Raw genomic sequence first — 26,131 nt, 5'->3', positions numbered from 1 at the left:
AAGCTCTGAGTGGTGGGGCTTTACTATACAGGGATTGTTCTGCTCATTGTTTACCAGTGGGGGCAGGACCACGCACACGAGGACAGGAGGGTGCTACTGGTTTAAAACCACCATTTCACATCCTATGAGGTCCCAAAGTGGAGCAATTCCCCATATGGTATTCCCTTTCAAATCCGGACAGCCTCCAGGTGGTTTATCCCATTTTCTTCCCATATATTGACCCACGATGCAGTACTAGGGAGAAGGTAGGAAATGTCACACAGACAACTGCATGGGCATTTGCAGGCATAGCCATAAATGAAGAGTGAGAAGGCACACATCAACAAACAACCAGCGCCTTTCCAATGCATCTTTCACCCACCCTTTCTCCAGCTCCCCTGGAAGAAGAGCATCACACCTAGGAGGAAGGAGAGCACAAGTCCTGGGGCAATCTTGCAACCTGCCACCACCCCCAAACAGCAGGAGATCTACACTACGGGATCCCTAACAAGTGCTGTAATGCTTTATTTAATTTTAATTAACAAATACCTTAACCACAGTTTCAGGTTTCCTTGTTCCTATGTCCAGATTACAGGGAAAACTAAAAAGAAAAATAATGGCATTGACATGTTTTGATTATGTCAGAACAAAATGGTGTAAATCCTGGAGCCAGATAAATTACTCTCGAGCTTAAGAAGAAAACACAGTTACTCGGTGTAGGGCGCTGTGTATTCGGTTTCTCAGACAAACCTTAACTGTGCCCCTTAGTGATATTGAAGAGATCAGACAACTACAACATTTTAACTAAACCTTTATTCCAACCACAGGTGAGTCTGATTTCCAAATAGTACTCTACTTACTCCCTTTTAACTTCTGATGCTATCAACTCTGGGCAGACTTGGGGGTCTGAGGATGCCCCTGCTCATGCGTCCCCATACAGGCATCTGGGTACAGGCATCTGGGCTTCTGCCCATAGCCCTTGCCCTGTCCTTCCACAGTCCTCACGCTTTTCTAAAATGTGTGTCAGCTCCCAGTGTGTGATTGACTGTCTGACAGCCCAAAGGTCCCACATGTCCCCATTGAGGTGATACTGCAGAACAGGATGCAGAGGTGAATCAGTGTCATTCCAAGTTGATTTTGTCCTGCCATCAGCTGCTTGAAAGAGTTCAGTGCTGGACCGGCGTCTGAAATGAAGGTTCATGGAAAGGAAATTACGCAGGGCACTAACAGTGAAGAGGTAAGGTGGGCAGACAGGGGCTCCCTGAGTCTTTGGCCCTGAGCATATATCTCCACAAGCGTTGCACGGCCCATTGTCCTGGCATGTCCTCTGACCCAGTAAGGAAGGCATTTGGCAGTGGAGATCCAGCAATCCTCCCTTTTCTCGTGGTGCTTTCTGTTTGTTGCATCCAAACAGTGAGCTGCTCCATCTTGTCTCCAGACCTAATGGCTACATACTGACGTAAGAGATGTAGGGATGTAATCCCCTTTCTCCCAACAACACATGCCTTTCAAACAGTGCTGCTGTAGCAGAGGGGTGAAGTGGTTATTTTTTAATCTAACTCTGATTACGGACATAGGATTTTGGAGTGACAGCCTGCCAGAAATACAGTGTTACACAACCACCCATCATCCAGCCCAGCATCCCGGAGCAGCTCGGCTTTCTCTCCCAAGGTCATGTTGTTATTATGCAGCTGCACCGCCAAGGCAGGGGCAGAAGGGGCAGAAGGACAGAGAGGTGCCCTGGGTGCCCCTGGCCATTTCCATGCCCCAGCTGGGCTGCATACGAGGGTGTTGTGCCAGCCCCCAGCTTGCGTCCTCAGCCTCAGTTTGTGCATAGGGCCTTACAGCAGGGCGGCAGCCATGATGGCTTCCCAGGCCCTGCACTGACTCACAGGGCAGCGCTACGCCAGAGATGACAGGGGGCTGAAGTCAGGGCCCTGATGAGCTCCCCACAGTTCTCTATTCATTCCGTGTGCCGTATTCTCCTCCTGCCTGTTGGCAGCATGGAGGGTTCATAAATGATGGTAATAAATGCGAAATGACAGCTAATCTTAACTGACCAAAGCTTCCCTCAAAAACCTGGGTCTTGCCGGCTGTAATGTGCTCTAAATGTAAAAATGCAAAGCAGGAAATTACATTGGTGCTCTCACTTGCCTTTAATTGCACGGTTTTCATGCTGCCAAGCAACAAAATCCAAGACGACCCCAGTGACTGGGGTCAGGGGATTACTTCCCTGGGGTGGGACCCCCAGAGTTGGGAATTAAGGATGCAGCTTTGTCACCAGCTCACCCGGAGCCTCACGTTTCTTGTCTGTGGGTGCTGGGGCTCTGCCAGGAGAGGATGGGGCCACACCAGGGTGAGAAGGGTGACCTGGAAGCAGCGGTGCTTTGCAGAGCCCCAGCCCGGCCTCTCCCGTACTGTGCTAGCAGGCTGGGTTTGCACTGCGGCACTTTGCTTGGAGCATCCCGGCGACTTCGGGCCTCCTCCTTCTCCCAGCCCTGGCAGCATGACTTGCAGCTTTTCCTAAAACTGGCAAGCAGCCTCCTGCTTGAAGACGGGCAGAGAGTTAACCCCTTCCTGCCTCTTCTCCTCCTCATCCCCCAGCGCTAAGAAGGACAGGGAAGGATGGAACTGCCAGCATCCCACCCCGTCAGCCCCAGTGATGGGACACGGCAGTGCCTGCAGCTCCAGGCTGCCAGGGCTGAGTCAGGAGACAAATCGTTGGCACCCGTTTTTGAAAGGGGCAGTTCTGGAGGGGCCGGGGGCTGTTGGCTTTAGGGAGAGGAAATGTTTGTCCTTCACACTGTGGGGAGGAGATGGAAGCAGATCACAGGGCTCTGAGCTCTGCAGAAGCGTCAGGAAGTTTTGCTGTTTCCTAGCTCTGCACCTACAGGAGCTGTGTGGCAGGGAGCTGGGCTTCTGAACTGCTTCCTGCCTTTGCCTGGGGCTTGCTTTATGATGTTCAAGAACATCACGTTTCTCAGTTACCTTTCAGAAATATTCTGATTTTATTTTTTTTTCCCCACAGGAATCTCTGCAGGTACAACAGCCTTCAGGGTGACATGCATCACAGCTGAGAAGCCACCCATTGGCTTTGCATTCCCGGTGCTACGGCTGGAGATGAGTGCAGCCACTAGGTAGGGACAGGAGGGGACAGTCACGGAGAAGGGGGAGAGGAGGAGGAGGAGGAGGAGGAAGGGGGCTGCCATGGGGAAGGAGCCTGAAGCACTGCGTCTGCTCTCAGCCACTCCTGCAGAAGTGAATCCCACTCCCTTCAGATTACTGGGAGATAAATTTAGAGTAGATCTGAAAAGTAATTTAGAGACCTAAAAATACCTCTCTATCAAGAGACTGGAAAACCAGGAGAGAGGAGGAAGGGGAAAAAGTGACTGTGGGGCAGAGAAAACAGCAAAAATCAATGACTGGGTCAGGCAGCCAGGGAAGAAACTCGGCAACTCTGGGGCAGGGCTAATCCCATCCCTCTGCCCCTCATGATGCTCCTGTTCTCACTAGCCAGGGATGTACCCATGACATGGGAGGAGGATGCTGCAGACGCTCCCTGAGCTGAGCAGGAGCTGCAGGAAGGAGATAAAGGCACTCAGCTCACCTCGTGCCCTGCTTTCATAATCTCTGCTTTTTAATATCCTGTTGAGACACAGGTGCGTGCCTGCCCCATCTGCCTAGTAGCAGAGTTCCCATTGATAGAGTCCTGCTGGGGAGCTGGCTGTAGGGCTCCCGGCCCCACAAACACCCCTTCCTCCTCACGACACACCTCTCATTTCCCTGTGCCATGTAGCATCCTCCTTCACCCAAGCTGAGATGCAGTGGGTCATGGGGACCTCACAGTGTGCAGGATAGGAAGGGTGCCCTGGGCATCTCCCGCCTGGATGGCATTGTAAATTAATTTAAATGCCACCACAAGCATTCCAGCATCCTGCAACACTCCATGGGCACTGCAGTGCTCCCTCCTGGCAGAAATCCCTGCTGCTGGAGGGAGGCAGGTGTCCAACGGTGCATGGGAGCAAGGAGGCATGCAGTACTTGTCTCCCATTCATTATAGCAGCATCCTTTTATGATCAGCACTCAGGCTGCAGCATATCTTCAGCTTTCCCCTTGCACTGTGGATTGTGCCCTGCCTCTGTGTTGCTCCCGGTTTAATAATTCTGCCATAGCTATTTTTCCTCTTAACATCATGTATTCTCATTCTAGGGCTGTAATAGTGTTGGAGGTCCATTTGTGTTCCCCTTCCTCCTCCCAGCATCCAGTCTTTCCATGTGGGATTCGTTTCTGCCTCATGAAAAGGCACCAGAGCTGCCATCATGGGGTAGGGGCACTAGGTGGGGGTGGATGTTCACCCCAGCTGGGAGCTGGCTCACTGGAGAGCTTCTGCAGCCGTTTGCCTGTTTGTTACAGATGTGACTCAATGATGGCTTGGGTCCGCCTGGGTAGATTTACATCTGCTCCCGGATATTGCCAGTGGAAAAAAAAAAAAAGAAGAAAAAACAAATACAGGTAACCCGTTAGGATTTCAGCAATCGGGGGCTGCACCGTGCGCAGGTCCCCACCCCACACAGCCCACCAGCACGGCTTCCCACCCCCTACAGCCACAGAGCGTTTTCAGAAGGGTTATTTTAGCTTAACCCTGCATTCATCAGCTCATCTGCGGAGGGCACTCGTGAGGCAAAGCTGGCTGCTTGCGTGGCCACAGGTAGCAGCTCAGTGTCCAGCCAGAGCCAGCAGCCCCACTGCCCTGAGAGCCCCCAGGAGCACAAGGACTTCTCAGAGGGGTCTTTCCCTCTGTGTGTGTGATGCTGCACTCACCGGGCTGTTTGGCTCCAGCGTTAGAGTTGAATGTGAGTGAATGCAAACGTCCTTAAGTGAGCTCAGAGCTACTGGGTATCAGGTGTGTGTTTAAATACAGGAAGCTACAAAGCAATGGTCTTTCCTTTGCTCCACGTACACAGTGATTGCCACGTGAATTAGGGGAACACAGAGGTGCAGAAATAGATTCATTAATTACGGAGATCCTGCCTGTGCAACAGCTTATTGCCAAAGCACATCGAGCTCTCAGTGTGCACTTGGGGTAACACTCTGCTCACATGCATTCAGAGTAATGCAGAAATCCCTGGGAGAGTGTCACTACAAACACTGCACACTGTTTGGTGCAGTTCTACTAATAGGAAAGAGCAGCAAAGTGCTGCGACAAGTAGGTGAGCCATTACCTGTTCCATTCTCCAGGCATTAGGGAGGAGACACGTTGAGGAGTTACCTATTGGCCTCATGGCTCTGGAGACTCCCCTTGTAATGAATGTTAGCAAAATGGACATTTCTGGGTACATCTCACTATGTATTGATTCTGGGGGGGTTATTATATTAAATCTTGTCTTACTTCCATTCACAAACCTGATTGACAGTGATGTGGAGGGGCTGGAAACCTGAGGAGCCATGAGCTGTGGAGAGCACGTCAGCCAAGCAGGCACATCCATGCAGCACAAACCTTAAACACGAGGCATGCAAAGGGTTAGGAAGGAATGCCAGCACTGCTTTGATGCAGGTGAAATGAGAGGACAGTTTCTCCTGTCTGGAGCCACAGCCAAGCTCCATGCTTGGTTCATACACCCAACTTCATTTTTATGATCAGATACAAACAGGGACTTTCTTATGATGGTTGCAAATGTTTTATTATAAAGCCTTATCAATGAATTACAGCTCTGAAAATCAGTTTTTCAGGACTAAAATCTAATCTGGCAGGGCTCAATAAGTAACAAGACGAACTCAGCCATGCAAACAAAATATTACTAAGTTACTTTAATAAATTTTTATCACAACAACCTTAGGAAGAGCGCGTCCTGGAGACTCAGACCGTTAATCTCGGATTTTTATTAATATTTTGGATACTTTTTGTTATGCTCGTGGCCTCCAGTACAAAGCTATCTTCATACTGATACCAGAACAGGATTTTACAGCACTCTAACGAAAAAGCACCAGCAGCTGACAGCGTTCTGCACAGTGCCTTTAGGAAACTGCTCACTGTGCTGAGTCAGAGCTTCAAGAGAAACCTATTCTCAGCTTCTGGAGAAGCTTCTTCCCACCCAAAGGCCAAGCTTCCATGTCTTTTCAGTAAATGCCATTCATTTTCTGTTCAGATTATTTTTGTTTATGTTTACTACAGTAAGCTTAATTAGTTTATGTTGCATACAATAGAATATTCAAAAATCCCACTCTGATGGCTACAGAAAGGTCTAACAGAATCTTAGAACCACAGAACTGTTTGAGTTGAAAGGAACCCCTGAAGGCCATCTAGTCCAACTCCCCTGCAACAGCAGGGACACCTACAGCTACATCAGGTGCTCAGAGCCTGACCTTGAATGGGGCACCCACTACCTCTCTGGGAAGCCTGTGCCAGTTCCTTGCCACCTTACCGCAAAAAACTTACAAACAATCTAAATCTCCTCTCTTTTAGTTTGAAACCATTTCCCCTTGTCCTGTCACAGCAGACCCTGCTGAAGGGTCTGTCTCCTTTCTTACAGCCCCTCTTCAAATACTGAAAGGCTGCTCCCAGGTCTCCCCAGTGCTCCTCTTCTCCAGGCTGAACAGCCTCAACTCTCCCAGCCTGTCCTTGTAAGAGAGGTGATCCATTCCTGGGATCATTTTCATGGTCTTATTCTGGACAGACTCCTGCAGGTCTACATCTCTCCTGTACTGCCTGGAAGACAACCAACAGAAATTTCCTTTATGTGTACAAACAGTATTCTGAACTTACAGCTACCTGTTGACAAATGTTTCCCTCTCCAGCATTGTATCTAACAGGAAACCCTAAGAACAAAGAGACATTGGAAAGAAAAGCTTTGCAGTATTTTTAATGTGTTTTGGGTGGCTTAGCTCAACTCATTCATTACTCTTAATTTCTACAGCTTAATTGCATAACATTTTTACGAAAGCAACATCATGTCAACATTAATCAAACACAACATTTTAGATTTTTATGTTTATTGTGCAAAACATAAGCAATAAGTCTTATTAATACAACGAGCTGAAAAAGCAAGGGATATTTCAAAGAATAATCATATTCACGTGCAATTTTTACCCCTACTTCCATCTTTTGATGCGGAATCCAGAATTCCCATCAGTAAGTGCTATCCAAATAGTTTGTTTCACCTTTTATTATTTGGAAGACAAAATGTATTTTTACATTTATAACAATCTAAGCAACTGTTGAAGTGTATAAATGCAAATCAGACATTCAAAAGTGTGAAAAAATACACACTGAGGGCATCCACCGAAAGGGCGTCATGGCCGACAATTCATAGCTTGTATTCAAAAATCTGATATCCTGATTTTCCATTTTGAAGTCAAAATTCTAGCAAATAACATAGAAATTTGTTTAAAAATCCTGGTATCATCTAAGTGAAAAAGTAACTGAATATAATAATTTACCTTAATTAAAATCCCTAGCTTGCTAAGTGCTAGCAGTCACAAAGGCAGTCACGAAGACCGTTTGATGTTACATAGCACCATACAGACATCCGTCTCCTTCAGAAAGAAACATCATGTTCCACTAGGAACACAATCTGAGTATTTCCTGAAGATTTTAGGCATCTTTGCCTGTTATATCATAAATGTGTGCGACAGTTTCTTAATGTGAGCAGAAATGTACAAAATTCTGCTGAAACCTGAAGATGGTGCAATCACTAATTTGAATCCACTAGGTAGGAAAGTATCGAGAACTCTTCAGTAGTCAATTTAACATTCAAAAGCAGATCTATAGTTTCAAGTAAATCTGTCATTAAAAACAAACCACTATAGAGTTTGGCTTTAAAGTGACAAAGTCCTTTTTTTTTTCTCTTAATATAACGTACAAAGCTTGTGAAGAATCAACATCAAACTAGAGTTTCAAAAAGATGCAGAGAGGTTATTATCTCTGATTTCAAAATACTCCATTATAATTACATAAAGAACCTCCAAAACATGTAATCATAATTTGTTACAGCGGTATTGTTCGTTCCAGTAATAATCCTTCCTATAAGGAGGCTGCTCATCAGTTTCAATGCAATGATCTGCTGCAGGTGCCAATTAGAGCTTCCCCCTGTGCCTGCCCTACTCCCCACCCTGAATTTACTGGTAGAAGTTTTGTCCAAAGCAAAATGGAATGATGCTCACATATCCAGATGACCGAGCCATAGTAAAAATCTGCCTGCCAGCTTCTCCAAAGTTGTTGGGCTTAGGCAAGTAATGAATCCTGCAGTAATCATGAAGTATTAAAAATAGAGCAACTAACAAGCCATTTTCTGTACTTTAAATCACTGAGATCTACATAGAAAATCTTTATGAAAGCATGAGCACTGGTTACATCGCTGACTCTTACAAACTAAGGCTTCTGTAAAAGCTGCACACATGGAAAATGGTGCCTTGAGATAAAGAGAAATAAAATACAAGAGAAGAGAGATTTCCTAGTGTTGAGTCCTGATTCCTTACAAACTAACATACATTTCTTCAGTGACAAGCACTGCTCATTATTTTGGCCCTGCCTCTCCTCCAAAATCAGCTTCATAAGCTGTTATCATTCCAGTTTAAAACAAACAAACTCAAACTCTTAAAATATTGCATATGGAGTTCAGGATTCCATAAACAAAATACATAACAATTTCATACTCTTGCTATGAAACATCAACTAGAAAATATGAATGTTTATGAATAAACAAAACCACAATTTATACATTATATCCATACTGATAAAGATCTCTGTGTTAGTGGGGAATTCAACATCTTTAGATAGAGTTCAACAGGTGAACAATATTCAACTGCATTTTAAAGAAAATTCCAGTTCAAAAAATCCTAAGTAATTTCATGTATGGCAGACCAACAGTCTAAAGACAAATCTCAAATACAACTGTACAACATTTGCTTCAAATCTACCTACGCCCAAAAGGCACTTAGTGGTTTAAGTGTGCAAATTGCTTCTTAGAAGAAACAGTGTGCAAACAGAGCCTGTTTCATTAGCTCTGCATTCTTTAGTCATTTCCTGCAGAGTATTGCTATTAAATGGTGCCTACGGTGTAAGACTTTAAGGGACAGGAGACAGTCAGTCCACAGAATCACAGATGTCTTTCACTTTCTGGTTGAAGTCTTCAGGCTGATCAGCGTACACGTAATGACCTGCACCAAGGATAGCCTGGAGGACAAAGGTGAAGAAACAGGTCAGAAGGACAAGAAAGCCATAAATGCATAAATAAATACTGAAATTGGGGAGGAATATTCCTCCTCGAAATGAATATCCCAAACTTGGCTTCTACACACTGCTACACTACTGCTTGGAAAGAGCAATTCTAAAACTGAATCTGCTCCATTGCACCCAGTGTGTGTTAATGGAGTTGGAACAACTGCTGCCAGGAGGTGGTACCATACAACCAACAAAAGACTCCAAACATAAGGAAAAACAAATGTTTGTTTCACCCGTTGAAGGAACTCTGCTAAACAGGAATAAAGGGTAAAACCATTGCCTTTTCAATTGCACAACTTGTTGAAAAGAAGATTCAGGTAAACACAAGTCCCTGCAAAACAAACCGAGGAGAACATACTGTACATATCAAATTTCTGAACAACTCATCTCTTCCATTCTCTGCTCAAACAGTTCTGCAAAGCAGCTTGCTAGTTCTTTAAGTGTTCGGAGAAGAGACAGCATCTAAACGTTTGTATTCCCTTAGTATCATCGAAATTATATTAGAAAACACTGAAGAACATACTAGGATAAAGGATTACCAGTCCAGAGGCTTACATTGCTGAGGATTCCCTAGCCTTGTGTAAGCAGATTCCAGTCTTCCCAATGAAACGGTATTCGTAAAGCAGGGAAAAGTCAAATCCAAACGATGCAATATATGGAGAAAAATACCCCATATTTCTGGTCTAGATTATTTTACTGCAACTGTGTAAAAAAACTAAGGGCTTAAGTAACACACACATTGTGTTACTGCATACCACAACACAGTGTGGTTACTGCATTTCTGTTAAAACTAGCATGAAGCAAGTCATCATCATACTGTAGATCAAAAGTGCTTGACTATTTTAATTTTATAGTCAGTTTGAGATTAATTTGTATTCAAATCTACTTTTCTCCTCCCCCATTAAAACACTTCCTCTTAAGTCACTAAATGGAAGCACACTGCTTTAAGTATGGCCAACTTACAAAAAACAAGAACGAATCACAGTAATAAATAATAATGTACAATAAAGCCCTGTGCACTCTAGGAAGTCTCAGCATCAGTGGAACCCCTTAGCTCCTACAGTGCTGTGAATGTCTTTCAGTGTCTCTATAATTTCCACCACTCCAATTTACCTTTTATGATCTGCATTCAGCTTAGCAAAATTTTAACTTGGTGCACAATGAAGTTTTCTACAGCGCCGTCTAAAAGCCACTGAGCAGACTGGAAGAGCCTCCTGAATGATACATGTTTATCCTAGTTAGGCATGGTGTGATTCTTAACAGTGGGTTTTTGTTACAAGCCAATTCTTGGGTTAAGCAGTAAAGTAGCACTTTCACATCTGGATGTTCGCGTTTATGAAATGCATTTATGCTCTTTAACATGCCTAAGAAGCTCAGTAACGATGTCTTTTCTCCATGATCCAGCTCTGATGTCAGCTATATCAAGATTACAAAATTTTGTTTCAATGACTTGTCAAAGTTAATATCACATTATATATTTCTGTGCAGTTAGGACTAGACATCAGCAAGAAGGCAGCTGGCACACTCAGACATTTTATCACAGCACTGGAACATACGTGTATATTCAATTCTCGTGTCTGGCAGACATGACACTGCACGAGGAATACTTACAAAACAGTTTGTTTTCATAGGAATCAACAAAAACACAGTGTGCACATTGTACTGAGTTGCAGGCACGCACATTTGAAATGACAATGTCATACCTCTAAATAAGAATGCATTAGCTCCAAAGACTACATCAAGTTTTTTTGTAATGACTCAAAGAAAGATGCTTTCAAGAACCTAAGCAACAGGTTAACAACCACCTTCTTAACAGAAATTGACACAGACTGGTTAAAACACTTTATGAGAGCATCCTGATTATGCTGTATGTATCTGTAGATACTCAGACTGCTATGGTTTAAAACAGACAGACAAAAATGTAGGTACTTACCAGTCACCACACAAACAACTTGTATTAGCATGCTAGAGCAAAAGAAAAAGTAAAGTAGAAAAGTGATCTTGTTCAAAGACCTGATTCAGCTTCTAGAGCTTTCTTATCTTTTCTTACTCTGTAAAAATAGACTTCTGTCTGTTTTAAGTTTGATCTAAATTTTTTTTCCTCTTTTTCTGTTAAAGAAATCAGAAGTTATTACCCCAAGATAAATCAAAGAACTATCATTTCCACACTTGGTGTAAAGATCACACAAATATGCTTTGAACAAATTCACACAACAAGCTAAGCAACTGCTCAGAACTTACTATTGTCTTCACATATGACTTTGGTCTCAGAGACTGGATAGTGCTGCCAGAATTGCCATCTATGCATGAACGTGCTCCATAAACCACGGTGATAGGAATGTCTTGATCCATTTGTGGAATCCGTTGCAGCATTGGCCTTTTTGCCCATCCATAAGGAATAGTCATGTTCTTGAAAGCTGTTTCACCACTTCAAGGCATTCAAAAAGAGTACAAGTAATTAAATTTCCATTATATCTGTTTTTTCTCTTCTTTCCCTATACCTGCTTATATATTTCAGTATATGTGCCTTTTGATAATACAGACAGAACAGTGCACGAGGATGGGACTTCTGATTGTTAAGGAACACAGGTTTGCAAGCAATTTTCAGTATAGATTTTTTTTTTTTCTCTCTCAGGATGACAACAACAACAACAAAATGAGATGCCAATTTTTAAAAGTTTTTAAAGAAAAAATTTTGTTAACTAAACCATAACAACTTTTGGTTAAAAATAGCACTCAAATTCTCAGAACTAAAACATGGGTAGCTTGAGAGAAATAGTGAACTGTGACAGCTTCTACATCTCTCAGTTCCTGAAATTCATAAAAAGGGCAAAGGTATTTTTTGCCTTTAATCCATACAGTAAATTTTACGATTTAAAATAAGCATGTAACCTGTTGCCATGACCATTGGAGGGAGCAGCAGGCCATCAGTAAGACTTCAAAACACGCTAGGAAACTCGCACTCACCTGGGCGACTGTACATTGCAGTGATAGATGTATTCAGTCACAGTGTTATCATCAAACATCGATGCGTATTTTCGTTTGAAATCTGGTCTTAAACGCTGAACAAGGCTTAGGCCTGTCAAAACAGAACATGCTATTATAGGAGGAGTCGGCAGAGAAAACTCTATCGGACTGCTGAACACATTTCCTTACAACCCTTCAAACACGCTCCATTGAAACTTGTGGCTAACTCTGATGACTTCTAAAGCAACACTTTATTTCACCGCTTGCAAATCTTAGGAAAACATGGTGGCAAATAGGAGCTAAACATAATTGTTCTGAAGGACTTTATGTTGCCCCAGAAGTGGGACAGTTCAATCCCTACTGAATACCCATGGGGAATATTGCTGAATGGCCACTACAGCAGTGGAAGAAACAAGCAAAGGGGATCAGCAAAAGGACTGAGCAGACACAAGTTTTAACAGAAATGCACTCTTTCATGATCCCAGTGCTTTCCTTTTCCTTGCTCTGGCAGCACTGGGTATACCAAAAGCATTTTGTCTTTCAGAACCAAAAGGCATCGTTGAAAAAGCTAGGCTTTTTCTCCAAATACAAGTCTGTACTCCTCTTTTACATAACAGTTTTTTTTTTTCTGAAGGTAGTTCATCTAACTTGCATTTAGGTGAAAGAACAGAAGTCCTTACACGCTGAGAAGGTGTAGAAATTTTGACATGAGTACAAGACATCAGTGGTGGACTTGGTAGCATTGATAGTCTTGATAATCTTAAGGGTCTTTTCCGACCTAAATGATTCTACAATTTTATGATTCTATAAAATAAAAGATTCAACATAGGAATGCTATTATCTACAAAATAAAGCTCCAACCTCTCTCAACAGCCAAAGAAAAGAGGCAGGTCCTTTCAAAGGCCAGTTAAGTTCCCATTCTAAATCACTTCCTTAAGAAATATGTCTCCTCTAACTGACCAGATAGATCTTTGGGACAAGAGCCTCACAAAAGGCCAATCTGAGTCTGAGAATATTATTCACCCCTACAGATGTTGGCTTACAGTTTACCAGTTGAGTTTATCAACTGAAAATACTGTTGTTAATCTCTGCAATTACGATGATGTCACTTCTTCCCACCTGTTGCTGGCTACAGGCCTGGCACTACTTACGTAGACCGTGTCATAGTAATCTATGCTTTTGTAATCTTGGGATTAGATTATTGCAACACTCTCTTATGTATGCTTTAAATCAATTTAGAAAATAAATACACTGCAAGAGAAAACAATTTGCTTATGAAACAGAGATTTACTTTCTGAAGCGATGAAGATTTTGCAAACGTTCTGCAGTTTGCTTCACTACCTGTACTTTCTCTACAGTAAGTTCAACTGCCAGACTTCTGTCTTTTTCTGAAAATAAGCTAACTGGAAACCCCTCAAAGAAAATGATCTCTCAATTCTGTTTCTCAGGTTTAGGTATTTGCCTTCAAGCCTGATTAAATATCCATGTGATACGACTGTGATACCCCAGATAACCCCGGCCACGTGCAAGTGTCTAACTCATAACTTGGAGCAAGAACAACCAGCTTTCTGTTGAGGAGCAGACAGCTGTGCCTGCCCAGCAGTTCAAGCACATGTGAATGCAGAAGGAAACTTGTATTTGGTTCAATACCTTTACTGGGTTGGGTGTGATGCCCACCTCACAGCAATGTTTAAGCTACCCTTCCCTAAGAAATACGAATCACTTAATTATACATTAAGTTAACGATAACAAACTTTTTGATCAGCTGGAATGAGAAATAGATGGAAAATTTTGAAAAGCAGTGCTCTCAACTTCAACTTGTAAGCAAGGCTATGCTGGGGATACCTAGACAGTTGGTCTGTTTCCACAGCATGGTTTTAACTGGGTTTACTTGCTGTGGGAGACAACTTCAGCTTTAGATTCTTTCAAGTGGATTGATTTATGCATACATTTGTTACTGGATAAACTGCGTTCAATCTGTGCTTATCACTCAATATTTTTCAAGTTTTTCCTGTTAACCAGATTAGAAAGTTTCTAAAATACAGAACACTCCTTGTCAGAAAAGCTAATTTTGTCATCCTTCAGAAAACAGCTGAATATATCAGCCTACTTAAATTTATATTCTACAGAAAGAGATTTAAGAAACAGGTGTAGTTTAAGCAAGGCCTAGAAATGCCAATTGTTTCTTTTCAGGCTGAACAGTAAAAATGATGGTGAGGTGATCTGAAAGTTATAAATAACTTGTAAGGGGTCTGAAGGATATCTTTTTCCTAGCCTCCCTAGGTGATACTTTGGTAATGCAGAGAAATGAACAGATTACCATCTAACCTGTAGTAGGAAAACATGATGAATTTAAAATTTGATCACGCCTTTCTCCCTACCCTCTCTATAAACCAAATCTGTAGTATTCTCATCATCTCTGCCTAGTTCTAGTACGGGAGTATATAGAATTTATCTGTCTCATCAGAGCTGTTGAAGAGACATAAAAATAGGAAGGACAAGTTGCTACTGTAACACAGGACACTGCGGAGACCCACAAAATTTGCTCGAGTAATAGGAAAATGGCTGATGGAAACAACACAGTTTCAACTCCTTTAAACTCAGGCTTAAGGACAAATGAATTTATGAGAAATTGCAGTCTAATGTTAAGCAAATTTGGAAACACTATTTGTTAGTCAAACTGCATCCATAAGGGAATCTAAAAAGACTGTAACTGAAGGCAAGCAGACAATCTCCCCACCCTACTGCCTCTTTGTAAGGCTTCCCCTGAAGATGTCCACATAATCTGCCTCATTCCAGCTGTAGCCTGCATTAAGTGCTTAAATTATCATACGATGTTTCTAACAGAAGGATCTTGTCCTCTTGTCTGTAAGAGTTTGTTTTTCCTCGAGCCCTCCCACCCTCCCCTCCAACTGCAGGTGATATGAGCTTGCAACAAAGCATATCTTAACGAGGTGCCTGCTCCTTGCTTATGCATAAGGCAAACAGCAACAGTTTTAAGAGTAGCTAAAACTCACCAAAGGGTCCTGCTATCCTCAGCCCAGCTAACGGATTAAATGGACTCAGTATAGCTCCTAGTGCTTTGATCCAGATTGGAATTGGTCTTTCATGTTCAGCATTGTCAGGCCTCTCTGGAAAACCCCATGGCTCCACTAAGATAAGATGTTTGACCCTGTTGGCAGAAAAGGTTCAGAGTACATTAATTTTCCTTTGAATGAGAAAGCCAGAAACTTGCTATCTGTGTATTATGCAATCTGGTTTAGTCACTTCTGTCACAGCATCCTATTACCTTTCCAATCCTTTGATGATTTTGCATCTGAACGCTAATTAAAGAAAGATGGATTGCAACTAATTTTGTATAGAAACACCAGAAACTTGGAAGCTCATATCAAAATAGTAACTCATTATTCAACAGATACCTACTATCACATACATTTGAGAAAAAGATGAGGTTTTTTTTCTATTTTTAGAAATGGTCAGATCTATGCACTTGATCTACATTATGTGAAAGAGCAGTTTAATTTGAGCAAAACAAAGGGAACGGCACCTGTTTCATGTAAGATCTTTAAGATCTCTGTTCTATGAAAAGATGCAATGTATTTGAAAAAGAAGCTTATCAAAGCAAAATTTGAACTGGACCAGACAGATCCAAAAGAGTGGATGTTTTCTAAATGTACTGCTTTTAATTCATAAAATAAACACCAGAGAGACAATTTATAGAATTATAACCCAAAGGAATCTCAGCACAGAAGGTACAGTAGGAGCCTCCAGCATACACATTAAATCCATCACTTCATGCAGTGAATCCTCCTCAAGCAAAAAAAAAAAAATTGCCTTGGTGGACTGGAATCTTCCATTTCTGTTTAATCCCCTAATAACACCTTCTGTAACAGGACTGTCCTAGATACTGCTTATACCTGAAAAAGTGACTTTTAATGTTAGTTTTGCATATTTAAGGTGATTTTGCATGCAAGCTCCATCATCTTTACTTTCTTCTTTGTGTTTTCCTTCTCTTTCAAAGCCATGAGATTAGGTATTTAATACAGCAGAGTTCTTAGTGGCTAAAACGGTTTCAGAAGTGATTCTGAAGGCTATTTCTGGACTGTAATCAGTTGGGAAACCAAAAATGTGTGCTTGAAATGAGGGGTTGAAAAGGATTAAGTTCACAAAGATGTTTCTGGGCTATCAGCTCAGCCATGAGCGTATTTGCACAAAGAAGTAAACAAGAATGCTAACAGAGGCCAGGGTAGAATTTAACTATATAAACCAAGCAGGAGAGATTAGAGGCTAAGGAGTGTAAGCCATGAGGGGCTGTCCAGGACAACAACACATTCTGTGCACAAACTGTTCCATTAAACATAACGCAGAATATGCATACATAAAAACACAGTAAGCTTTCTGTCATGTTTTGTTTATTAGTCATTTCCTTCCTTCTTTCGGTAATCAATCCTAAAACATAAATTGGGATAAGGAGAAGCTGACCATAAAAATCGTTCCAAAGGTAATAGTCCAGAAGTTACAATATCTGGAAATCATGACTCCTACATCACTCAGGAATATTCCAAATGGGAATCTTTTTGGATTAACATCCTCAGATGTCCTGTGCACAATCTGGTACAACACAGTAAATTAATGAATCATCTAAGCTTGGAGAAACTGATCTCCTTTCCTAACAATATGTAACCAGAATCCCTTAAGCCTCTAATGAATTGTTAGATAATCTGATTGAAAGCTGCACTATATTTATCACTTGATTCAATACTGCCTTAAGATCCTATCAGTCAGTGTGATAATTTGACGATGTTAGCTTAATTTCAACAAAATATCAGCAGTTTAGAGCACAAAACACCCTCAAATAAATTAACTCCAACTTAAGCACAGTGAAGCATGAAAACATAGAAGAGTCACTTTCAATGTAAGTCATCAGAAGGCTGAAACAATATCCCACCCCACAGGGATGGGACAGTGCCATTTATAGATTCTCCAGAAGAAGGGGTAAGAAACTTGGAAGCAATCCCTACAAGCAATTACCTTCAGTCAGCTAAAATTGCTTTACACCCAAGTGGATAAGAGGTTTACACTCTTATCCTAAGTGTTTTAGGAAAAAAAATATGCATGGATTTACTTCAAAATCTTCAAATGAGAGAGAAAGGTGTACATATGGTATACGTTGATACTAACGTAAAAAACTTATTCTGTGTGGTATAGTATCTGACATATGATGTGAAAAATGGACTTACGTTCACATCTTTTAGCAAAAGTCCACTAAGCCTATCTAGATAAAAACAATGTCCTTTATTGACACAGAACAACCTCACTTTGTGGGATCCTCACTCACCACTGCCTGTAAGTAGGCTACAGTGAAAAAGAGACAAATTATGAGCTCTGAGTAAAGAAATGGATTAGCTGTCCACCATAATGTGGTGCAGAAAGACCTGATGTGATGTAGTTAAAGCACTGCTGCAGCAGGACTGTTCTTCAAAGAAGAAATACAGAGTGGCATACAGAGAGTTAAAACAAACAGCCATTAAAATTATTTTCATATCGTCCCATTGGCACCAGGCTGCAAGCCTTTACACATAAACCGCCTGGCAGAATTACATTCAGAAGTTTTGCTGTTATCCATAGCAATGGGACATTTGGCAGGAATAGGTCCACTTCGTGTTTTCACAAACCAAGGTTTGATCAGAGATGTCTCAAAGCATTCACACACAAATACGATCTTTGCCATTTAGCCTTATTACGTGGCAAGGGGGTACTGAACAAAGGCAAAAGATGAAGGAAATAAAAGAAACAAGTTTACTAATCTGCGTACTTCTATTCATCTGAAAACAAAGCACATAATTAATACTCTTTGCATAAAATTCATTATGAAGCTTTTCTTCATTTTTACATACCTTGATGGGTATTTTAGCGAGTAAGCAGCAGCCAGGAATCCACCCAGGTTATGTCCAAGCAAAATCATTTTTTCTAACCCCATCTCCTTTCTCCACTCTTCTATGGATTCCACAAACTGATTTTCTGCTTCCCGAGCATCAGTATCAAAGTGTGGCCTACTGCTTCGTCCAAATCCCAAGAGGTCGAAAGCATGAACGGTCCTGTTTTCACAGAGTTCTTCAAAATTGAGAGCCCACATTCCAACACCTCCTCCAAATCCATGGAGCAGAACAAGTGGAGTTTTACGTGAAAAGTCTGGAGAGAACGTCAGTGTCCATATTTTGTTTCCATTAGCTAGATACACATACCGCTTATTGTATGTGCTTGTAATACCTGGGAAAAGAGTGGGGACAACAAATGGCACTGTTAGACATGACTGGTAAACTTCAAAGAACGTCCTATCAAAACCACCATTAGAAACAGAACCTCCCTCTCAAAGCAGAGCCTGCAGACAAGTATAATAAATAAGGGAACAAAGAACATCTATTTCTATATCTGCTAATTTCAGCAGAATGCAGAAGTTGTATTGAAAACCTTTTCTGATTAGTTTAATGGAAATGTATAGAAGATCTCATTATAGCTATAAACCTGACTTACATTTTAGCATTTTGTCCTCAGCTTCTTTAAGGTGCAGTAGTGATGTGGGGCACCACGCAGGAAGCCAGCTGAACAACCATCCTAACCTGTAACAGGAATAGAGAACGTAAAGTCCTTGAACGTGACAACCACGTCCTGCACCACGTAATGGACTGAAGAAATTTCTTTCACTGCTCTTCTTAAAAGAACCCACGTCTTCTGCATGTCCTGCAGGACAGCAGGGAGCCATAGGAAGAAACATACTTTCTCTTGACTTTTACCAAGTGGTGCAACGATCGGTGGTGTTCTCCAAACAGCACGCTGTCCCTCCCCTGTCTGCATTTTATCAGAGTGCACTCGTCTGTCTCTGTCAGAGCAGAGAACTGCTTCTGAGAACCTGAGACAGGAGTCCTCACACTGACCCCAGAAGTTTGGCAGGAAATAAAGCACAATCATGGAGGTTTCCATGCTCCTCTCAAGTTCCCCTGGAACTCCGCCTGTACACACGCTTCCTGGCACGAACCGACTATTTACAGAAAAGCAACCTGTCAGCTTAACCCGAACTAAGGTGCAGATGCTAAATAAATTTTTAAAGTGAAAAATAAACAAGCTTATTTTAGCAAAGCAAAACACTAGGGTCTTCATTACAAACTTAGAAACAAAGCCATAGCAGAAAATTAAACAGCAAATTCCAGTCCCCCTCACAGAAGTTCCTTTTCCAGCTGTCACTTGCTATCTCTGTAGTACTCTCTTGACCATGAGAGCAGGGGAATGACTAAGCAAACAGGGGCTAATTCTTCCCTTTTTATAACATGAAATCCTCCTTCCCCTCATCTGACTCAGTGGCTCAGACTGCTTTTCAGCACAAAGGTTTCTACGTAGGACCTCAAACTACTCCTCATGGAGAAGAGGATGGGACACCAAACTCACACTCAATTTTCTTTCTTTTGTGTTTTTTTTTTTCCTACACTGAATTGCTTTCTAGTTAAAGTATTTTCAGGACTGTGTGCTGCAAGTATAAGTTGCACAAAAATCAATGATAGAGACTGTAAGATTACCGATGTCCAATTCCTCAACCTTTTCACAATGCATTGATACCAACTTAGTGACTCAGCCCTGCAAGTTCCAGTCTCCCACATGTCAGAAGGGGATTAGTTAAGGTAACGCTACAACATGGTTTTCTGGCATGGAAGAATGCACAACACAACTGCAAACAGCACTGTACTTAAGGGAATTTAGAAAGAAAAAAATCCAGACTTGATCAAAAAAGGATTCATCACCCAAATGCCACTGTTACTCAATATTCTTTACTTTTCTGAGAAACACACTGATATCTGAGTGATCTGTAAATAGCCTTCCTAAACCATGGGAGTGTGGGAATCATGTTGATGGCACGTAGATGGAGCACTGGCAAGGTGAAGGCTGTGTGTTTGCCCAGACGCCTCCTGCAATCCGTGAATGAATGGAGAGCCAAGATTTGCTGCCATGTTAAAATAGACATCTAACATTTTTATGAGGTTAAGGCCGGCACCTGTCAAGAGCAACTTCACCAGGAAAAAAACGTCAATTTTGAGTCTAACAACATTATGGATTGCTCTGGTAATTTATTAAACATTAGTTATGCCACCACCCTTTTCAGGATACTTATCAGCTAGTTACGTGCTGAACTACATATCCGCATTCAGAATTCTCAAGTCAGAAGCACAAAATCCAGCCGCTATTTCCCTCAAGCCAAAACAACACCAAATATTTCTTCTCAAGGAAACCACTGATTTAGCAAGGAAACATCTTTAATGATTTTTTTTTTAAGGAAATGTTTAATTTTTACATGGCAGCACAAAGATAATGCAGAGATATGCTCACAATGAAGAAAAAAATGAAAACTACAGTCCACAATTTCAGCATGGAGGCATATGAATACCCAAGGAAAATATTTCAGAATGAAAAAGTTTTGGCATAGATGCCCATTCTTTCATTTTGTTAATTATCAGTACTGGTTATAAACACTGAAATTTTTACCCAGAGGAAACCTTGGCAAATAAAGCTGGCAAGCTGAGATTTTTGCAGATGACATCAGGTTCACAGGAAGTGTCGAGTGCCTGGGGGTAGGAAGGCCCTGCAGAGGGATGTGGACAGGCTGGAACAATGCACTGAGGGCAGTGGGATGAAGTTTAACAAGACCAAGTGCAACCCCAGGCATTGCTACAGGTCTGGGGCAGATGGCTGGAAGACTGAGTAGAGGAAAAGGATCTGCAGGTGTGGGTTGACACTCGGCTGAACGTGAGCCACCATTGTGCCCAGGTGGCCAAGAAAGCCATCAGCATCCTGGCTTGTATCAGAAATAACACAGCCAGCAGGAGCAGGGAGGTGATCATCTCTCTGTACTCAGCACTGGTGAGACTGCACCTCGAGTGCTGTGTTCATTTTTGGGCCCCTCACTGTGAGAAAGACATCGAGACCCTGGAGTGTGTCCACAGAAGGGCAATGGAGTGTGAGGGGTCTGAAGCACAAGTCTGATGGGAGCGGCTGAGGGAGCTGGGATTGTTCAGTTTGGAGAAGTGGAGGCCCAGGGTAGACCTGATCGCTCTCTACAGCTGCCTGAAAGGAGGTGTGGTGAGGTGGGGGTCGGCCACTGCTCCCAGGTAACAGTGATAGGATGAGAGGGAATGGCCTTAAGTTGCACCAGAGGAGGTTCAGGTTGGATATGAGAAAACATTTCTTCTTCGAAAGAGCAGTGCTGCACTGGAATGCACAGCACAGGGAGTGGTGGAGTCACAGTCCCTGGAGGTGCACAAGAAACATGTAGATGTGGAACAGAGGAACATAGTCGAGAGGGAAACGTTGGTGGTTGATGGACAGTTGGACTAGATGATCTTAGAGGTCTTTTCCAACCTTAATGATTCCACGATCCTACAAAACACTCCAAACAAAAATTATTTATGTAGTTCAGACTTCCTATACTGGCTAAACTAAAAGAGCAAGATGGATTTCAGTTAAAACATGACAGGAAGAGTTTAAGAAAGAAAACGATTAGTTACCTGTATTTAAGACTTAATCCTTTGTTCCACTTCTCACCCTTCAAAAAACAATTGATCCCATTGCTGGATGTTTTCCACATGCAGAAAGAAATTAACTATTTTATCCATTTAATCACTTCTCTGCTATAGGCACACTCTGGCCTATCAAAAGCACCATTTATTTTGCACATCTGTTCTAAATATGTCTCCTAAAAGCACACAAGAATGTCAGCTTAGCTATTTTAATTTAATATCACAGTAATAAAAATGATAGGTCATGTAAGAATGACCTATGTATTAAAAAAAAGAAGCAATAGTTCTTTCAAGACAGATTGCTCACCAGCAACGGTGGTAAGATATGAACAAAAACAAAGGATTCCAGCTGTAGTTTCACATTTAAAATAAGCAAGCTAACTACTGCCAGAGAAGGCAGACTCCACTTCGATCTCATCACCTACCACTTTCCAGACACTCTCCTTTCTGTCTTTCTTCATAAAGAAGGAAAATGCAACAGAGGAATCTCGTATTTTGAGGAGTTATGAAATGCACTGGGCTTACTTGCTTTCTGCATCAAGAAGTGTGAAATAAATCTGGCAACTGTCAACCCACATTTCTATCACTTTACAGCAATTGTATGTAGCAGGAGTTGCATATCAAATTACTCAACTGCCCCATGATGGTCAGCTGTTGGCTTATTTGTATGAATAGACAGAGCCCACCACACCATTATTTGCTATGCAATGGAAAACTAACAATGGGAAAACACACCATCTGGTTTAATTAGAGAGAAACCCTGCTTAACGAATTAAATGTTCCTACTTTGCTGCAAGGCCCAGATGGTTGTGAACTGCTTGGAACAAGAGTCTGCCATGGAAGTTACATAAGACAAAGGAGATGTTTCTAACTTGAATTTTCAGTGTTAGGTAACTTACAGATAAATAGCAATCCTGCTTTGCCTCACAGGGCGTGATATTCATTATCTCTGCTATAAATTGACTGATTTAAATGTATTTTGCCAGATTGTTTTTTAGGCAGCCCCATTCACGCCGCTCTGGCCATCAGACAATCAGTGAAGGCCTCACTGAGGTGCACAGAGATGTTATGTGACATTTTCCCAGACACATGAGACTGAGCAGAGCCCAGCAAAGCATACAGTCCAAGGGAATGCCTTCCCAAACAGACAAGGCCCAGCAGGCTCACAAATACACTAGGCTCATGGGAGAAGGCAGACCAAAGTTCCTTATCTACAAACAATACACCTGGCAAACTCTGCTGGCACAAATGGGCACAAGTCCTAAAAATCCTTACAAGGAACGATTAGGAATGCTACTACTTTTTCCTGGTTCAAACTCAGTGCACTATTTTGTCAAGTGTCCTTCTCTGGAGATATTAAAAATCCACCTGGACACTTTACAGTGCAACTTACTGTAGGAAACCTGCTTTGGCAGAGGGTTGGACTGCATGATCTAAAACAGGTCTCTTCCAACCTCTACGATTCTGTGATATGAAAGCATTCACCTTGCAGTTTTTTGAAGACAGGTAGAAAAATCTGTTCATTCAAACAAGATAATTCTAATTTGAGAAAACTGTGAAAATCTTATCCCAGTCAATGAAGAAGTACAGTGTAGGCAGTTTCTGAGTCACCTGTGAACTACAGTCTCCTTGACTGAGTGAATCTTATATGTAAGTGTGGCCAAGCTGATAGGACTAGAATTCAGATGGTAGAACATGTCATAGCAAAGGAGGCAATTTTTCATTTATAAAACGTACTCTATGCGTACAAGAATAAGAAATGATACGGATATTAAAAATAAGTAATGATTACTGCCTGCAGAAGTCTAAGGAGTAAAGAATCATTTAACTATTGCATAAAGGATAATACTTCTTTCTCTCTCTTGACTGTTAATTTGAATCAAGTACTTGCTGTCAGAGCACAGCTTAAACTGCCTGAGGGGAACTTTCATAAGAACTGAGCATCAAGTGGAGGCAGAGGCACGGTAAGTGCGATCCACCCATCCACCTCCACGGATCAGGTCAAATCAGATGACAAATGTGGCAAATAGGCAGCTCAAACGTTATCATTCTGTCAGCTAGATTAAGTCTATTGAGCTTGGTAAGAACCAATCATATGCAAGACTGCTGATGGATTTGTATCCAGTTAGAAATTCAGTGTATTCCTCAGAAAGCTCATGTAAGCTTAACTAATGCTGCAGGACTGTAAACATGTATTGTTGTGTTGAGGTGTGCACTAAAAACAGCTGAGTCTACGTGACTCCTAGTTTCTATGGCAGATTGCAAAAATGAAGTTCTGCCATATGGAAGGTACTCAATGACTGTACCAGCAATTGTTGTCCAAAATTATCCGGAACATATACACAGAAACAGCTCACTCACTTTTCAACCTTGTAATGTAGCTACTCCTGTTAGTTAGGTGTATTAAGCTTAAAAACGTTCAAGAGAGGCATTCTTCCCAAGTGCAACATTGTTGGAAGTCTACATTTGAAAATGGGAAAATAAAATTCTGTGAGAGAACACCATGAAATCAGAGTTAAGCAATGCCATTTGCTAAAGGATTTGTCAAAAATTACTGACCCACTGAGAGATCTTTCAACAGTCTTGAATATAAAATCTACTTCTTGCTACCAATTTCGAAATTAGGAAGGTAATTAGAGCACCTGGTACTAATCAGAAAACAGGCACTGAAATATATATCAGCAACAGAAGTGTAGAGAACAGTTTTGTGTCATTAATATCATTTGGACTTGAAAATTCCACCAGGAAAAAGAGTCAGGGCTCAGCATTTACAACAATTACACAACAATTCACAAAGGATCAAGGGAATGTAACCAAATGCCAGAGCAGAGTGCATATCTATTTTTGTCTTACAACAAATGAACATATTTAGTATTTTTAATAGATTTTCTGCAGACAATGTTGTGAACCAAGGTTTTTAGCTATGGAACAAGCTCAAAAGCTTAAAAAGGCTGAAACACTGAGTGAACTCCCTGTAAATTATTTCAAGCTTTACCCTTAAAGCTTATTAGATTCAAGCTGATCTTTCAAAACCCCTAACCCTCTCCTCTCCCGACTCTTAGAAGTAATTCCAGCTATTTATACGGAAGAAAACAACATCAAATGCATGCAGACAATTTGCTGTACTGTTTCTGCCTAACATCAAGAGGAACAGCATTTGATTTTCATGCCATCCTGCCAGCATGCTTGTTACGAACATCAGTTGATTTGAGCTAGTTCCAAATTAAAAGAACTGTAACAGAAAAACAAGAGTAAACTAGTGGTAAAATCACTCTAACTGCCTCCTTGCTTCTGCACAAAGTATTTTTGAAGTACTGTGCTAGCAAAGGAATTTAGAACTGCAATTCTCTTTTCACATCTAGATATAATAAGCACCAGCACTCCTCTACGTTTCTCAAGTAACTTCCTCACATTGAAATACTGTACTTCAATAGAACTAGCCATGTATGTAAGTACTGTCTTGAATTGAGGTCATAGCGCTCGTGTTTTACTAGAACAAATCCTACATACTTATCATTAATTCACAAGCAATGGTCAAAGACCATCGACAATTAAAAGAAAGGAGCAACACTACTGTTCTGTTTTCAATATCATTTTAAACTGCATAGAAAAGCAACTCACCCAGCCCTTTGAAATGCTACACACTAAAGAGCCCTAGACAGAGCCAAGAGGTGGGCCCAAGCCAACCTCGAGAAGTTCTATGAGGCCAAGCGCAAGGTCCTGCACCTGGGTCAGAGCAATTCCAAGCACAAATACAGGCTGGGCAGAGACTAGCTTGAGAGCAGCCCTCAGGAGAAGGATTTGGGAATGTTGGATCATGAAAGAATCATAGAATCATAGAATCACAAGGTTGGAAACAACCTATAAGATCAACCTGTCCAACCATCTCCTCATCATCATTGCCACCACTAGCACTAAACCACATCAGGCAGCACATCATCTAGATGCCTCTTGAACACTGCCAGGGATGGCGACTCCACCACCTCCCTGGGCAGCCATTCCAGCGCCTGACCACGCTCTGAGAGAAATAGTTCTTCCTTATGTTTAATCTAAACCTCCTCTGATACAACTTGTGGCCATAACTCAAAGACTCAACATGAGCTGGCAATGTCTGCTTGCAGCCCAGAAGGCCAACCGTATCCTGGTCTGCATCAAGAGAAGTGTGACCAGCAGGTCGAGGGAGGTGATTCCGTCCCTCTGTTCCACCCTCGTGAAACCTCAGCTGAAGCATTCAGTTCTGGGGCTCCCAACACAAGAAGGACATGGAGCTGTTGGAGTGGATTCAGAAGAGGGCCAAGAAGATGAGCAGAGGGCTGGTGCACTTCTCCTACGAGGACAGGCTGAGAGAGCTGGGGCTCTTCCTGTACCTGAAGGGGGTGTACAGGAAAGCTGGGGAAGGACT

General features: G+C 41.9%; 1 protein-coding gene across 2 annotated transcripts in view; it reads right to left on the bottom strand.

Moving 5' to 3' along the window:
* Nucleotides 1-6,823: 6,823 nt before the first annotated feature.
* Nucleotides 6,824-26,131, bottom strand: part of ABHD5 (abhydrolase domain containing 5, lysophosphatidic acid acyltransferase) — a 31,214-nt gene continuing 11,906 nt past the window's right edge. Inside the window, exons 2-7 of one of the 2 annotated variants that reach the window (XM_042889116.1) lie at nt 18,701-18,786; nt 18,064-18,436; nt 15,184-15,338; nt 12,167-12,278; nt 11,441-11,627; nt 6,824-9,151 (exon numbers count right to left, since the gene is read on the bottom strand). In XM_042889116.1, the coding sequence (XP_042745050.1) occupies nt 9,062-9,151; nt 11,441-11,627; nt 12,167-12,278; nt 15,184-15,338; nt 18,064-18,436; nt 18,701-18,786 (1,003 nt within the window). In that variant the 3' untranslated portion in view covers nt 6,824-9,061. Of the gene's footprint in view, nt 9,152-11,440; nt 11,628-12,166; nt 12,279-15,183; nt 15,339-18,063; nt 18,437-18,700; nt 18,955-26,131 lie in introns of those variants that run through there. The other variant, XM_042889115.1, reaches the window with a different exon arrangement.

The sequence above is a fragment of the Lagopus leucura genome, unplaced genomic scaffold (genome assembly GCF_019238085.1).
Source record: "Lagopus leucura isolate 7727_CA_CO unplaced genomic scaffold, USGS_WTPT01 Super-Scaffold_100157, whole genome shotgun sequence".
NCBI lineage: Eukaryota > Metazoa > Chordata > Aves > Galliformes > Phasianidae > Lagopus > Lagopus leucura.
The sequence above is the reverse complement of the archived record's forward strand: the minus strand, read 5'-3'. Positions and strand labels throughout refer to the sequence as shown.